The sequence below is a fragment of the Chiroxiphia lanceolata genome, chromosome 6, assembly GCF_009829145.1.
Source record: "Chiroxiphia lanceolata isolate bChiLan1 chromosome 6, bChiLan1.pri, whole genome shotgun sequence".
Lineage (NCBI taxonomy): Eukaryota > Metazoa > Chordata > Aves > Passeriformes > Pipridae > Chiroxiphia > Chiroxiphia lanceolata.
In genome coordinates, this window is record NC_045642.1 from 11,166,311 (window position 1) to 11,182,907 (window position 16,597).

Sequence of the window (16,597 nt, forward strand, 5' to 3'; positions counted from 1 at the left end):
CCGGCACACAAAGCCCACCGCGGGCGGGGCACGGACCTCCCCCGCCGGGCCCTCCCCGCCCGCGGGGTGCTCCCAAGGGAGGCACTGGCGCTGGCACCGGTTCGTGCCGGGGCAGCGGGCGGCCCGGGATAGCGGGACAGCCCAGGATAGCGGGACCTCGGGAGATGCCGGGACGGCGCGGCCGGGCCGCCCCAGCCCCCGCCCAGCCCGCGGGGTCACGGCGAGCGGTCCGGGCGGCGCGCAGGCGCACGGCGCGCCCGCGCCTCCAACATGGCTGAGGTGCTGCCGCTCCTCCTGCGGCGGGCGCGGAGCGGAGGATGCTGAGCCCGCCCGGAGCCGCCGCCGCAGCCGCAGGGGTGGTGAGGCCGAGGCGCGCCCCGCGCAGCCATGGCCAGGCTGGCCGACTACTTCATCGTGGTGGGCTATGACCACGAGAAGACAGGTAGGTGTGGCTGCGCGCAGCGCTGCCCCGCCGCGCCTGGCCGCTCCCCCCTGCTCCGCGCTCCTGCCCGGCCCCGGCCCCCGCCCGCCTCCGGCCGGGCCGCGGGAGGAGGAGACTGCGGCGCACACGGGGAGCGCGTCCGGCCGCGGGAGGAGGGGGCGAGGGCAGCGGGGCCAGGGGAGGGTTAATGCCCCTTTCCCGAGGCGGAGCGGGGCCGGCGGGGAAGCGGAGGGGCTCCCGCACCGCCCGGCCGGGGCGCCCCCCGGCCCTGCCCCGCCCGCCGGGAGCGGCGGCGGCTCCTTCCCGAGAGCGCGGGCAGGTTAAATCGGTCCCCACCTGTGTCCCGGGGCTGAGCCGCGGACAGCCGCGGCTCCCGGGAGAACAAAGGCCGGGGGGGCCGGGGAGCAGCGAGGTGTTTGCCCCGTGTCATTGATTATCTGCCGCCTGTTGAGCTGTGCCGCGGGAACCCCGGGGAGGCTCCCCGGGAATGGCTCCCCGGGAATGGCTGCTTTTCCTTAAGGCTCGGGATGCGTTCTGTCCGCTCGGGGGGAAAGGGAAGTGCTGTTATCGGCTGTCGCTTTGTGGGGAAAGAGAGAGTGGTTTGTGTTACGTAACTGCCCGTTGTGATACCAGGGAGACCTTAAATCAGTGCACGAACTGATTCGAAAATGAAGTGATTGTCAACTGGTGTGCGCTTGTCCGGGTGTTTCAGAGTGATCCTTTGAATGTATGTTGTTAATAAACAATATTTTAAACAGTTGAATGTCCCCTGATTTATTTGTCTGTGCATAAACCAAGCAACACTCAAGTTTGTTACTCAGAGTAGTTCTTTGAAGTAGCAATTGCGTGTAATCTGTATTTGTTCATCCTAAAAGCGTAGCTGATAAACTCGGACTAAGAATTATTTTTCTTTTAAAGAAATGTAATTTTTAGAGAAACCGTTGTATCTATGTGTTTAAAGATACAGTGTCTTACAAGGTTCTGCTAAGGGTCTCTTGTGTTTTACTATACCAGTATTATTATTCCTTTAACTGTGGCTTGGTTCCCCCTCCCACCCCATTTGGTAATAGGCTTGTCCTAATTGTGCTGTCAAAATTAAGACATGTGAAATGGAGAGTATTTTATGTTCAAAATAAAGATCTCCCTTTTTGCCCCTCTCCCGTTTGGAACTTTTCCCCCGACAAGGCAGAGAGGCCCAAATCAAAACAAAGAAGCAACCAAAAAATCGAGGTGTGCTTTTAAGAAGACAAAGCAAGTAGGCTGCTTGCTTCAAGGGTATGATCAATCTGATGTAGCCAGTATGTGAAATAAAATTACAGATTGCATTGGAAAGCTTTATATTTGTAAAATGTCTTCATCTGTAGGTTTAAGTATGTGTTTAACTTCCTGTACATAAATTGTCTCGTGAAGGTTGGTAGAACTGCTTGCCTGGATGAAATTGAGCAGATTCAGAAATAAATTCAAAACCTTAATTTGAAAAGGTCATGCCCAGAAAGTAACTATTTAGACTTCATTATTTAAATTACTTGTTGCTACTTTAATGCTTCATAATAAAAATGCTTGAAGGAACAACATTCTGTTGAAGACTAGGCATGCATTGTTTTCCAAATTCCTTTACCCCCACATGCAATCCCATAATACATGGAGTACTGACCTTTATTTTTCTTATAAAATGGTAGTTTCTTGATGCATTTATTATGCTTCCTCCCATATGAAAAGCATAGACAAACATTTCTAGGATTATAGGCTTGCTGCTCTTGAAGCTTTTGTATTTTTAAGTATGTTCTCTCTCTTTTTTCTTTTTTTGTTCCCCCATCTTCAGCAACATTCTGGCTTGGGTTTAATGTGTTTGATTTTAATGTTGGGTGTAATTACATTTTATAGCGTTGTGGGTTTTTTTCAGGCATAATCTGTGGAGTAGCTTTGTGTAAACAAGCAAACAAAAATCCTGTAATCTTCCCCCTTTTCCCCAACCTGTATGTCAGCAGCAGTTGGGATAATATGCACTTGTGGTTAATACAGAAGGAGGTTTATGGTAGTGACTGTTCTCCCAGAAAAGCCCCACTGTGTCTGCAGTCTCTCTGTAGGAGCCATCATCTGCTCTGGCTGGTTATATGGATTTATTTACATGTGCCAATATCTGCAATACCACTGAAAATGTGGTAAATTTATTGCTTTCCTGTGCAGATTATCTGGCTTTATTCAAAGCCAGTGTGCTATAAATGTCTAAAATGCAGCGCCTGTGCACTTGTGCAATTTAGGAGCAGATTTCTACATTTTTCTTGTTGCAGAACAACTTTGTTATTGAAGTACTACAAGTTTTTGTCCAACGTAGTCTTAAGGGGAAGTGAGCGGTTTTTTTGTCCTCAAATGAACCAAAGAGTGTATCCTTTGGGAGTCAAACATATGAAAGTCCATTCCTGGTCTGGTCTAGGCCTGTGTGTAAATTGATGTTACAGCAAGTCCTAGTGCTGTCATTCCTATTGTGTTAAATCTTCCTTTCATTTTCAGCTTGCTTTAGGATGGTGACCTGTCAAGAAGGCCTTCCTTGCTGAGCATTTTGCCTGTGTTGCTGTATTATTTTGTTCCTGGGTTACTTTTCTGCTAATTTTTCAAGCAGAGCTGGCTCACCGGGATGTCAGATGAACGCCGGGGTTGGCGTAAAGGATGATCAGGAACATGCCGGCAGACAGATCAGCCCACCCTGAATGTATATCAGCTTAAGTGGTCCTGAAGCCTTCAGCAGTGTTAGTGAGGTGCCTTAGTCTCCTACATGCTCCAGGGAAAGTAATGGAGGCCTCTGGATAGTTTGCCTAACAGGCAGTTTATTCACGCTTGGCAGGACGCACGGACTCCGCCTGAGCGGAGAATGAGCTTTGCTGGTGACAAATGTCAGTAGAGTTGCAGGCACGTAGGAAGTTGAGAAGGCTTTGTGTTGTAAAGGATGACCTGATTTGCCCAGCTTTTTATGTTTTTCAGGTACATTTGTCTGTGTTCCTACGTAAGTCTGTGCCTTTCACCACGAAACTGAGCTTAGATATATCACAGTTTTAATTGCTGTCGTGTATTTTGAGAACTCATTCTGAGCCTCTGCAAGGAACTGCAAGAGCAGTAGCTCCTGTCAGAAGTTCATGTTCATTGTCCTGAGAAACCAGATTAGATAAATCCCCCAAATTTAATAAAACCCCATTTTTTTGTCTGAAGGATTTCAATCCTACACTAAGGTTGATTGCTTTTCCGTGTTTATTTTGCCTTCAGCTGAACCTTGTCTAGGGTAGATAACCACATTTTCCCCCAACATATCAGCACACTGTAAAACTATTATGTAACTATTATGGCTACAAAAGGCACTTACAGAAGTCTCTGAAGGGAGCAAAGGTACTAGAATGTGTAGGCATTCTGGGTTAACAGCTAGAAGAAACCCCAGAAGGCCTTTCTGTGTATCCATTTTATTTTTTGCATGGATTTTTGAAGTGTGTTTGATGTGCTTCACCAAAACATTCCCATTTAATATCTTTGAATAATGGAATGTGGATGGGATTTAGGAAGAACACAGATGTTTGTGAAGATCACAGAAGGGCATGAGAAAATGCCTTTTTGTTTTGTTTGGTTTTGGTTTTGCTGGTATAAGCCCCAACCATAAATCTCTCCCTAGAATTTACGTATGATGATACTTGGAAAAGGTAAAAGAACATTTTGTGTCTTTCTTAGCTCAGCAGCTGAAAGGTAAGGAGAAAGAAGAGAGGATCCAAATACTGGATTAACTTGCCCATACACCCATAGCAGCTTTCCTGTAGGGTGCTGTTGTGTACCCAACAGTTCACTCAGAAAACCTGTGAGGTGGGACAGGGTATTTTCTGTGAGGCTTGGTCGCTGTAAGACAGAGGGATGTTTTGTTCTTTCTTATGCATGCAGTTGCAATGTGTATGACAGAAGGCTTGCAACAGTATAGCAGTTTTATTTGGCTGTTGTCATAACTGATAGATGCTGGTATAACGTGTAGGCTCTGTTGTGGTTGTTTCTGTTCTGATTTTTATCAACTTCTTTTCAGGGAAGCCTTTGTTGTCTCGCATAGCTTCCTATCTTGGTGGATTTTGAAACTAGACAAGTGATTCTTGATAGAGGGGGAGAAGTTCCTAAATGGAGTTGTCTTATTCTTTTTTTCTTTTTTTTTCTGTGAGCAGATTTTACCTGGGGAGAATATAATATCATGAAGATTTTTTTGGTGTGTTTGTTATATGTTCATAGTTGGGCATTCCCCTGGGCTGGTGTATGTATAAGGAGCAGATGATTTCTTGCTGTCTTGATATGCAACCTCTGTAGAAGAGAAAATGTAGAAAAATAAGAGAATAAAGCTGTTACTTCAGTGACTTTCTTATCTGTGCTGTGGCTTAATTTAATTCAAATACAATCCACGGAAATCTGAAAGGGATTAAAAAACCCAATGAAACCGTAATCCTTCTTCTTGTGGCAGGAGGTTCTTGTAGCTGTAATGGGATGAAACATCAAGCTTCATTGATGTTTCCCTCTATTACAGTGTAGAATCAGAACTGGAGCAGAACGTGTGTGTTGGTGAGAGATGACTGTAGTTGGCTGTGGCATGGCTGCCCGAAAACTTCGTCAAACAAATTAGTTGCTCTAGTAAATGAAATTATCTCTTCCTACAAACCTCCTCCTCTTGTTTTCAAATACAACAGATTCCACAATGTTGTGCTGAAATGAAATGAGAAAAGAATATTTCCATTGCATGTGGTTTTGTTTGTTTGTGAGGTTTTTTTTTTGTGGTGATGTTTGTTTCGTTATATATTTCTTTTTTTTATTGATGAGCTAAGGCTGTCTTGAAAGTCTGCTTGGAGGAAACCTCCCTCCCAGTATTTTTTGGTAGGATATCTTCATAAAAAGGTATTTGAGCAGTTTCTTCTGATACATAATGTTGACTCAAAAAAATATTGTTATTTTGATTCATGGATTTGTTTTCATTTTAGAGAAATCTTAAAATCATTACAGATCGTGTACCTTTTCTTTCCCTCAAATGAATGAATGCTAATGAATATTTCTAAAGAACTTACAATAACAGCAATAAAAATACATTTTTTTTCAGCCTTTCATTTTAAACCAAGACATTCACGGAGGCTGAATTTTTTCTCTGTGCGTTGTCTCAAATATGAGGACACAGACTATGTTGAGGGAAGTAGCCTTTCATATCTTTTTGACCGAATTGCAATCAAGGAACTCTCTCCCCTTTTCTGTCCTGGATTAGCTTTGTGGATTATTAGACAGAAAGACACCTTTCCTGCAGTGTGTTCATGGAAAACAGTTTGTTATGCAAGTTTGTTAAGCACTGGCCTTCTATGGCCACAAGCATATTTTTCAGTGGAGGGACAATGAGACTGACATTTAATTTCTGCAATGTCACAAACATAACAGTCTTGTCTTATAACAGTGAGGATGATAATTATACTGCTGTGGTAGTTCACTGACATGAATTTAAAGTACCAACCTTCCCAGCTGCTGGCACTTAAAAAATAAAAAACAAAGGAAACCCCACAATCACTGTGGAATCATTTTTAAATTGTGTAACAGTAGATTCACTGTTCAACCTTGATAAATGTCAGTGAAAGTGGTATCATACAAATATAAGTAAATAGGAAGCTTTCCTTTGATTCACCTCTCCTTTCACTCCTCCCTGGCAGTAACATGAGACTTTTAAGCTCCTTGCTTATATAGTGAAAAAAAATTATTTCTAGCAATAACACTATCAGTCTTGATGAGATTAATTTTCTTCTGCTTGGTGCTTGAGAATTGTATTCCAGTTGTATGTATTTGTTGAAATAAATTACTCCTGTGGTGTCAGTGGTATATTCTGAAGTCAAGGACAATCCAATTAGTGTTGATTGGGATTTGGCAGCTAAATCCCTGCTCATTGAGCCAAGAACATGCTGGTTATTGCTTATCTGTTAGTGACTAGATAGATAATGATTTCATGTCTCTAATGTTTACAATTCTCAGTTTTCAATCTTCTGCAAGTTAAATACTGTGAAAAAATGAAGTCATTGAACGCAGTTTGAATTCTTTACTTTGTAGTAGTCTTGTGCTCAAGGTGACAAAGTAACTAATCACAAAATTTCCACTAAACTGGACATAAGTGACAGGCTCTCAGTACTGCAGCCAAAACCAGTAGTTGGTGACAGTACGGTCTGGGGTTTTGTGTAGCTGCCCTAGAGGAATGCTAATATACAGGAAAAACAAAAATCATTGTAATTTTGGATACAAATTCAGAATAGTGTCATCCAAAACCCCATTGGACCATGGGAAGCCTCAATGGATAAAAACAGACAAAAGGAATGTTACTGGGCTTACAAAATCAATCACTCAGAAATTCAAGAGGGGAAAAAAAGAAGGTGGAATAAAATCCTTTTACTGTGCTTCATATGTTGTTTCCTACCATTTAGAACCTCAGAAAATTCATTATCTGACCCTTGGATAGATCTTCAGCAATATTGGAAACATCTTTTTAAATGTTGTACTTACACATTGAGTCTACTGGAATAGCAACTGGAAGGAAAATGAGACATTCTAGCAGAGGATTTCTCAGATACTTGTGGATGCAAAGGGGTGACAACTCTTTCTAGAACCTTGACTTCAGTTGTGGAATATTGTGCATTTGGAAGATGGCTTTTGTCGAGCTACTTTTGCCAGATGCCATAAATAATAGTGCCAAGAGTACTGAGTGTTGTTGGCAGTGTCCCCTTCACACTCTGTAGTGGGCTGCACGTTGCTTCCATGTGGTTTGGGAGCCCTTCTCCATAAGACTGGCCACTCCCTCTGATTACTCTGTTTGACGCATTCTGGTATTTGGAAATTCTTTGTCTTCTAATTTGGTTTTCTAGGTTTACCCCAGAAGAACCTCTCACAGTCTCTTTTGCTTTCCCCTTCCTTCTCTCACTCTTAATATCTGTTTAACCCTTTTTGTCTCCTCTGCTTTTCTGACAGGAAGTCCTATTAACCGGTCAGTCTGATTTCTCATGCTTTTGATCTTTAAGTAAAGAAATGTCAATTCATCACATAAACAACAAGGCCAAGTTTTGTCCCTGCTGTAAATTTTGGGCCTAAAAGAGTGTTTGGTAGAATTTTAGTTAAGGCAGAAATTTTGCTTTTCCCTCCAGTCTTATTTTTTAGAAGCAGAAAAAGTATGTGATGTGAAGTTTTATTGAAGTAATGGAGCTAGAGACAGATGTTAAGCATTGGGACTTTAGATGGTACATTTAGTTTGGCTATATAAAAAATAATTGAAAATAGCTATAGAATAAGAGGTTAGACCACCATTAGTGATGCTTATGGCTGTGAGCTATGTGTGTGTCTGAAAAACATCACACTCGTGTTTCTCAGTTTCTTGTAACTGCACCACTTGTAGCACAGTAAAGCTTTTAACTTGACCACTGTGTTGTTAAACTCTTCCACAGCTTAAGCTTGTACATTTAACATGTGTATTTTTGCTTTGGACAAAGACATGCAGACACTCATCCTTTTTTGTCACTATTGTTGTGTGAACTATAAATCTAATTCCTAAGTGGCAGTAAGCATAAGCTGACTGTGTGACTAACAAAATACTCAAGGCTCAAAGGACAAGGTTGTGATCTTGTCATGAATACAACTGTAATGGACTTTTAATTCTTGGAATACTCTTGAATGGGCATACTGTATTTTTTAAGAAAGGTTAAATTAGGAAATATGTGCTTTTTCACTCTTTTACACAGGCTGCTTTTCATAAACACGCAAATTGCAATTGCATAAAAAAGGAAGAAGAAAGCCACACGCTTTGCTCCTGCAGAGCTGTTTCTTCATAAATAGTGTATTTTCCCAGAAAAATATAGAGTAGTTTTTTGAAGCTTGTGTGATGACTAGGCTGTTAGTGGTCTATATTGTTTGTATATGCTATTTTTAAACTGACACAAATCATTCTAGTAGAAGTTACAGGAGAATTTCCATTTTCTTCCTTATTTGATAATTTGTGAAGAGAGAACTAGTAGGTTTCATATTTTTTAAGAACATAGAATTTTTTAAAGAAGATTTCAAACAAAAATTGATCATACTTTTCCTTCCTAAAACACAGATTTAAACCCACATTTTTTTTCCCATATAGATAATTTAATCTATTTCTGGGCTCTCTCTTTTAGAGAGATTTCTTAAAACCTTCAGTCTGTGAGAATTTTTTCTCTTCACTGTATTTTGTTTAGTGATGGACACAGCTCTCAATACTGATCTGTAAGAGCTGGTAGTGGATCCTAATGTGGCTGATGGAAAATTGTTATTGAATTCATTGTGCCTAGTAGAAGGGTCTAGATGTGGCCTTGGTATTGTCTTCTGTCCCAGCTTTGAAAGCTCACAGTACTGGTAAAGCCTGGAGCTGGCTTTGTGCAGTTGGGAAGCTCAGTGCTCATTTGGTGGAGCAGTGGGGCCTTTTGGAGTTCCTGCTGCTGTGGCTGGTGTGGCTGCTGCCAGGCTGCCAGGCACAATTTGCTATTTGAAGGTATCTTAGCCTGGGGCCTCTGCCTGAGCCATAGATTGTGCCTGGCTGCAGCTGAGGAACTATCTGGAATTCTCTGCTAAGGGAGGGAAGAGCTGCTGGCTGAGTGCTGCCTTTGGGATTCACCCCACGTTTCTTAGAAATGCAATTATGGAATTATTCTTAATTCAATAGATTCAGCAGTGGTAGAAAGCCCAAGATTTGGAATGGATGGTGTTTCCGAAACAAATAAGATAACGAGGCACATACACAGAATAAAAAGGATGTTTTCTGTGGTAATAAATAGTCAGAGTTTGTGTTCAGGGTCTGAGGGTTCAAAGGGCTGCAGAGAAATGTTTCTTCCCTAGGTATTTTATAGTAGCTAAAACTTAAATGCTTATTTTCAGTAGTAAATTCTGGTCTACTTTGCTAAAGTGAGTTAAGATAATGCCTGTGAAAGTCTCAGATGTGCCCTTTAGCTGGAGGCAGCTGCCCCTACAGCAATTTTAGACGCTGGTGGCAGTTCGGTGCTGCTTCCACTAATGAGCCGAGGTTTTGATTCAAGCTGCCAGTAAAAGTGCCTTAAGCTGGGACACCTGGAATGATTGAGGCACGGGGCATACATTCCCTTTTCCAGCTCAGAGGGGTTAGTTGTTAGCAGCAAAGAGGACTAGAACATCCCAAAGCCCCTCAGTGGGCTGTCCTGGGGCCGGAGTGGCCGAGCTGTGGTGTGTGAGCTGAGATGGCACCGTGATTCAGCGGGACAGCCAAAGCAAGTGGCATGTTGTTTCAGTTACAGGCAACAGAAAAGAAAACAAAGCCATAGAGAGCCACATGTTTGTGATTTGGAATTCAAAACTCTTCTTTCAAAAGATTCTCTTTCCTGTTTGATTAGTGTGCATAAATAATGATACCAGGTTTGCCACTGAGTAAACAGTGTTGATTCAAGTAGTGATACTTTTGTGAGGTTGTTGTTTCAGTACTGTGTTTTCCAAATATTTTGTTTATAGTGTTTATTATTAAGAGAGATGAGATCATACATATTTAACAGAATATTCTTGTGGAGGCTGCTTTTTATTATTTTGTTCTCTTTTGCCACATGGCATCTTTTTGGAAGAAACAAGACTGTCGCTGAAGCTTTTTATTTTTTTTGTGAGAGAGTGGTCTTGAAAAGTACCCAGAAAACATGCTTGCTGCCTTTCTGACCTTGTGAGATGTTTTGGCATTTAAAAAAAAAATTGTTTACGTGCATACTGATGGGTTTCTTTCTTTGTTTTTAATTTTAAGAAAATGTGGTTCAGTTTTTTTTAGTAAATGGCCATTTTTAGAAAACTGCAGTTCAAGAACGTGGCTTCACTTGCCTAGTCTGTAGACATGGTCATTGATAACCATAGCTGCTCTTCTTGCTGGTAGCCCAGCAGAAGACAGAAAGCAATAATTTACATCCATACTTAATTCTAACAAAAATGAGGATTGTTCCCCCTTACAATGAGGTAGGATTTTAGAGACCTGACTCAGAAAACTGTTGTTTTCGTAATCTGTTGTTTTCTTCAGAATATGTTTACCATTACTTGAAGTTAGAAAACCCAGAGGTGAGATTTATATAAAAGCAATAATAACAGTAATAATTTTTTTAAAAAAAGACCTTAACTAGACTGCACCCATCAGTTCTGTCTTATGGGAGTGACCTTGGAGATGTTCTGTTTCACAGAGTTGTGATGGTTAAGGATAGGATGCTGAAAAATAAACCCATGCAACTCCTATCTTCCTCTGCAACTGAGTTATGTGTGTTCTGTTTATTCTCAGCCAGTGTTTCTAAAGTTATAGTAAGATTTGTGGGTTTCATTGTCTCCCTTTACTGACTTCTTTCCTCCTTCTCCTCCCTGATGCCACAAAAATCAGTAATTTTTCTTGTTTTAGATTTCTTATAAAACTTAGGTCATGGCTACTAATAAAATACTTTGAAATCCTGAAGCAGAAGACTCAGGACATAGTTCTGAATTAAAAACCAGTTCCTGTTTTATAAAGACCATTTTTACTGATTCATCTTTGGGTTGAAAAATCTCAAGGGTAAAAACTTAGACTATGAAGATTGATTAGATATTCTGATGAGTTTCTGTGATGTATCCTCATGTTTGATAATCATCTTTATCTTCCTGCTATCTGATTTTCCACTTTTTTCAGCCAAACTACACAGGTTTTGTAGCAAGAGTTATTATTCTGCAAAACTCTGTCAACCCTGAAAGGACAAGTGTGTGGCTTCTGTGAAAAATCTAATAGAGGTGTCTAAATGTTTTAAAAATCCCCTTATGAACTCTAGAAATCAGCAGTAGTTGTTGAGCAGTAGGAAACCCTCATTACTTACTGTCTGGTATGTACTCCCTACCTAATGTGTTTTCTTAAGGGTTTGAAAACAGATTTGCAAAGACCAAAATATAAATTCTGTGTTTTATTAGATTTATGATTTTATCAAGACTGAATCTTTTTTAATTCTAATGCATTTGACAATTACCAAGAAGAGATTTGGACTGCAGTGATCTTAACGTAGCTGTACAGAGCACCGTATGCTTTCTACATTTTTTACAGCAGATGGACAAATATGTTTATCAGCACGGTCTTGCCAAACTTAATTGGCAGCACATTTTCATATCTGAATCTAAGCTGTTCCTGGTTTAATGGTGAGAGTCTCAAGAGTTACATATAGATGAAAGGATCGTAGAATCATAGGGTGGTTTGGGTTGGACGTTAAAGACCCATCTGGTTTCAACCCCCCTGTCTTGGGCAAGGACACCTTCCAGTAGGTCAAGTTACTCAGAGCCCCATCCAACCTGGCTTTGAACAATCCCAGGGATTGGGCATTCACAGCTTCTCTGGACAACCTGTTCCAGTGCCTCACCACCCACACAGCAAAGAATTTCTTCCTAATATCTGATCTAAATCATCCCTCTTTTAGTTTAAAGCCACTGCTTGTCCTATTGCTACAGATCCTGTTAAAAAGTCTGTCTCCACATTTCTTGTAAGTCCTTTTTAAGTACTGAAAGTCTGCTCTGAGGTCTCCCCAGAGTCTTCTCCAGGAAGAAGGGCTCCAACTCTCTCAGCCTGTTTTCATAGCAGAGATGTTTCAGCCCTCTGATCTTCGTGGCTTCCCTTGGATTCCAGCAGATCCACATCCTTCTGATATTGGGGCTCCCAGAGCTGGATGCAACACTCCAGGTGAGGTCTCAGGAGAGTGGAGTAGAGGGAGAGAATCACTTCCCTTGACCTGCTAGTAAAGGATAGATCCAAGTGATCATTAGGCAAAATTGGTAGCGTGGATCTCAAAATTAGTTTTGCAGTCCTTTTTTGTTTGACTTGTAAATATCTAGTAAGAAGGGAGGTGGAATGGTTAGTGGATGAGACTTGGAGATGATTAAAAGAAATAACTGAAGTAACAGCTGAATGTAAAGCTTGTGGTGAAGGGCTCCAGAAAAAACTCATGATACTGAATGACTAGATGTTAAAATTTTGGATGAAATGCAGTTTTGATAAATGCAAATACAATCAGTGGTGAGAAAGGATTCACAGCAATGGTCTCCAGTTTAGCTGTTGTCACTTAGTGGAAAAGTTCTTGGAATTTGCTGGGACAGTTCTCTGTAAAATTCAGCTTAGTGTCTGGTGTGGCATCAGTAAACTCAGACATAAACAGTTTGGAATTGTGGAAAAGAACCCACCCGAAAATATTGTGGTTTTGCAGCCTAGGGGACCTGAATGGGTTGGGTGAATCCTCGAGGTCCTGTTTGGCCTTGGTTTCTGTAGTCCTGGATCTTAAGAAAATTGGGACAGGACCTCTGGGAGTTGCCTGATCCATTCTTCTCTCCCAAGGCACAATTAGCAGCTGCAGCCTTTGCTGGCTGGGGGGGACCTCTGTTTAACTCATTTCTCAGAACCCCTCAATAACAGCACTTCCACAACCTGCTTTGTCAGTCTATTCCAGTGCTCCTCTGGCTGACTTTTTAGAAGGGTTTTTGTAGTGTTTGAGTCATGTGGGTTTTGGTATAGTTTTAAGCTTGTTATTTCTATTCTCCTTGAAGTGTGGTGACCAAACTGGATGTGGTAATTTACATGAAATTGTACCCAAACCGAGAGAGAGGCACTTATTTGCTGGTTTTTCAGGCAGTTTTGTTCCATTTTTTAAAATTATTTTTGTTTCTCAACATCACAACACCAAGGGTCACTTTGTGGTCTACTTTAACCTTGTAACTAAACCACTACTTGGCCATCCCATATATGTGCAATCAGGTGTTCTGACCTAACTCTGCAGCCTTGCAGTTCTCCTTAGTCATACTCTTAATGTTTTTTCGTAACTTTTTCCAGTCTTTCAGGATCACTTTGAATTCTTATCTTGTCCTCTACTGTGCTTATTATCTGCATTTTCAGAAAGTAATAAATTATTTACGTGTATATATAGACATATAAAATATATGAATGTATATATGCTTATATATATATATATTGAAAGAACAACTTCAGATATGCCCTGTGTACCTGCAGTGACTTTAATCAAAAACAAAACAAAACCCACTCCAAATCATAACTTGAGCATTGAAGCCCATAATAACTCACATATCATGTCTGGGAGATGGAATTAATGCTGCTGTAAATATGATTTGACTGTGTAGTGAGTAAATTTGCAGAAAGTATATTCAGTCAGTGTTCCTGAGCATATTAAATTTGAGGTGCTTTGTGATGTATTTAAATAGGATTATATTTTAAGAGCGAAAGAGTTTCAGAAACAACTTAGCAAATTATTTCCTAAACAACAGAATTAGTGATGTATTCCTGCACATTTTTGTCTTTTGTCTGGAATGGCCCTGGTAGTGCTGCTATGGACAAGGAACAGGGTGTCTTGAATACTAACTTTTATTCACATCAGGGTCACTGAATGTTTATTTATTTGGGTTAAAGGCAGTTGGTCACACAAACCTCGTTTCTGTAGAAAACCTCTCTGAAAGTAGCAATCTTACTTGAGAGAACATGGTTTACTGTCACTTGGGAGAATATTTGCCTTCTTTTGTGACAGACACATTATAGTATGCTCCAGTTAATATTCTGGCTCTGCCACAGCCTCAGAAGGGAGAGGTTATGTTCTATTAATTAATTACGGGCTTGTAGTCAAGTGGCATTTAATTGTTTGCTAGGACATGGATTTGGCTCTGTTTTCTTCATTTATGCTCTAATTTCAAACAACCCATTCCTTCAGTTTCTTACACTTGCAAAGTATGGATTGAGGATTAAAAAAAAATATTTTTACTGCTGATGGTGCATGCACTGGAAATGCATTTGGAAGTGTAAAAATCTCGGCAGTGTAGCTTATTTATGGGGTAGGAGATGGCAATAAGGAAATAGGTGATTTAGCACATAAGCACAGAATCACACTTTTTCCTTGCATTACAGTTTTAGAATAACTGTAAAAAACCCTGAAATAACAAAATAAATTTGTCGTTTAAAACAATTATTATAGACCCTTCAGTTTGATTGTTTTTGTTTGTTTTAGTCAGGTAAGTATTTAGCAACTTTTGCAGTACTTGTTTGACTATGCTTGGAGATCAGGTGAAATAGTGTTATGGTACATGGACAAAATACAATTCACGTTATACAAAGGTCAGCAGTCGTGAGGACTGCTGGTGTTAGAAGAAATACAAATACACAGTAACGCTTGTAATGTTTCGTAGTTCGTGTCTGTGGATTTAAAATAAATTTGCATACAACATGTTATTTTTCAGCATTCTTTGTGTTGATCCCCATAAATTAAGTCACTCTGGCAGCTTGGGCGAGGAGGGAATGAAATAAACTGTTAACCTTTGAGAGTCAGAACACAAACAAATAGTGCTTAACTCGGGGGCAGTTGTGGGTATTTCAAACAATGGTGTTAATTTTGATTGCCTGTTTGAAGTAGACCCTTTCTTTTTGTTCTTGGTGGGGAAGAACGTGTTGTTTGTAACTTCTCTGCAGCTGCGAAGAACAAAGTTTGTCATGCAGTAGTTGAGCAAGGTGACATCATGAGATGATTTTGACTCCTGTGGCAATCTGCTTGGGTTTGCCCTTGTGTGAGGGTGATCAGTGGCATGCGTGGGTTTCCTTTGGTATAAATCGAGCAGGCACTGGTGGAATTGCATTCTGTGGCTGTTTACTTGATCCCTTGTTCCGGGCTGTTGTTTTGACCTGAAAACCATTCCACTGCATCTCGGTTCCAGTTTGTTCTCCAGGTAAGTCCTCTTACTTTAGGCAGCAGAGAATTCCCGTAAGGCTCCGTGGGGCTGTCAGTGGGTAACTGGGGGATGTTTGCACGGAGACACACCGGCTCTTTGGAATTCTGGCATGACAGAAGGCCAGTGCCTCGGAGCCTTGCTCACACCCCCCCATATCCCTGGCTTATGGAGCACTGCAGAATGCAGAGCAAAACGTGCCTAAGCACTCGGGGCCAAATTCTCTTGAGATCATCTCCTATTGCTTTACAGTATTGGATTGCACATACCAGTTTGGGGCTTAACTGGTAGATAGGATGACCAGCCCGAGTGTTGGCATTAATGACATTCTGGCAGGTGAATAAGGAGCTACTTTTTGCTAAATACATATGGACCATAAGATATGCTCAACTTACTGGAAACTCTTTGTTTTTGCTCTGTTTTTAGTCTATAGTCAGTCCAGACAAAATATTTGGCCTACCAGGATATGTGAATCATTCTTCTTTGTAAAGCATCATTTATCATCTGTGCTCTGAAAGTGTTTAGTATGAGGAAAACATTGAATGCACTCAGAAATTTTATTGTTAACGTGCGTTTTTACAGCTGCTGTGTAAAAATGTTGCTTTGGTAAGATCAAAATATTATTTAATTGTTTTAGCCTACTGGAATCACAGGAAATATACAGGGTGGGAAACTCCCAAATGACTTGTCACTCTTCATCACCTGTAGGTGAGCAATGACAGCAGACTTAAATAAACAAATCTTAACAGCTGGTTAGTTCTGGGAAAAAAGAGAAAAGTTACTCCTTCATCCTTTATGTGTTGCTAATATGCATTGAGTAGAAGAAGACCTTTAAAATTCCCTTGATCAATGCAAAAGTAAATGTGCAGCACAAAACTGTTGTTAAGGCTTGAGTGAACCGATTGACTTGTGTGGGGGGTTGTCTTTGTAGTCTGGTTTTAAAAGAAACTAATGCATGTGAATGCAGCTGAGGAGGGCACTGGCTGAAATTCCCTATGTACTTGCAGTGTGCATCTCAGCAGCCAAAGGTCTACAGCAACTACTAGGAAGTTCAGGGGGAAATAATGTCGTAGTAGACCTTCCAGTCACAAAATTCTGTAGGTTTTGAACAAGTTTTAAATTGAGTATGACATCAGGATGTATGGATGTGTGAATGATGTCTGCTGGGGCATGAACGTGTATGGCTCTGGGCGCCAGCTCCTCTCATTCAGGGTCTGTGGCTCTGTAAATGCTTGGAGACAGAAAGCATAATAGAAAAATGGTATTTTAAATAACAATAAGGAATGAAAAAGAGCAGTGGAAGAGGAACTGAGAGATTATGAACATTGTCTCTTAGAGAGCAAGTGTACAGTGGAAGAATCCTGTGAAGGTAGTGGAGAGATAACTAAAGGACTTGGAAGTTGA

At 41.1% G+C, this 16,597-nt stretch overlaps 1 protein-coding gene across 5 annotated transcripts in view; it reads left to right on the plus strand.

Moving 5' to 3' along the window:
• Positions 1–259: 259 nt before the first annotated feature.
• The window catches only part of SBF2 (SET binding factor 2), a 258,391-nt gene continuing 242,053 nt past the window's right edge, over positions 260–16,597 (plus strand). For 4 of the 5 annotated variants that reach the window (XM_032690551.1, XM_032690553.1, XM_032690552.1 and 1 more), the window contains exon 1: positions 265–442. In XM_032690551.1, coding sequence (XP_032546442.1) covers positions 388–442 — 55 coding nt within the window. In that variant the 5' untranslated portion in view covers positions 265–387. Of the gene's footprint in view, positions 443–16,597 lie in introns of all 5 variants that reach the window. The other variant, XM_032690555.1, reaches the window with a different exon arrangement.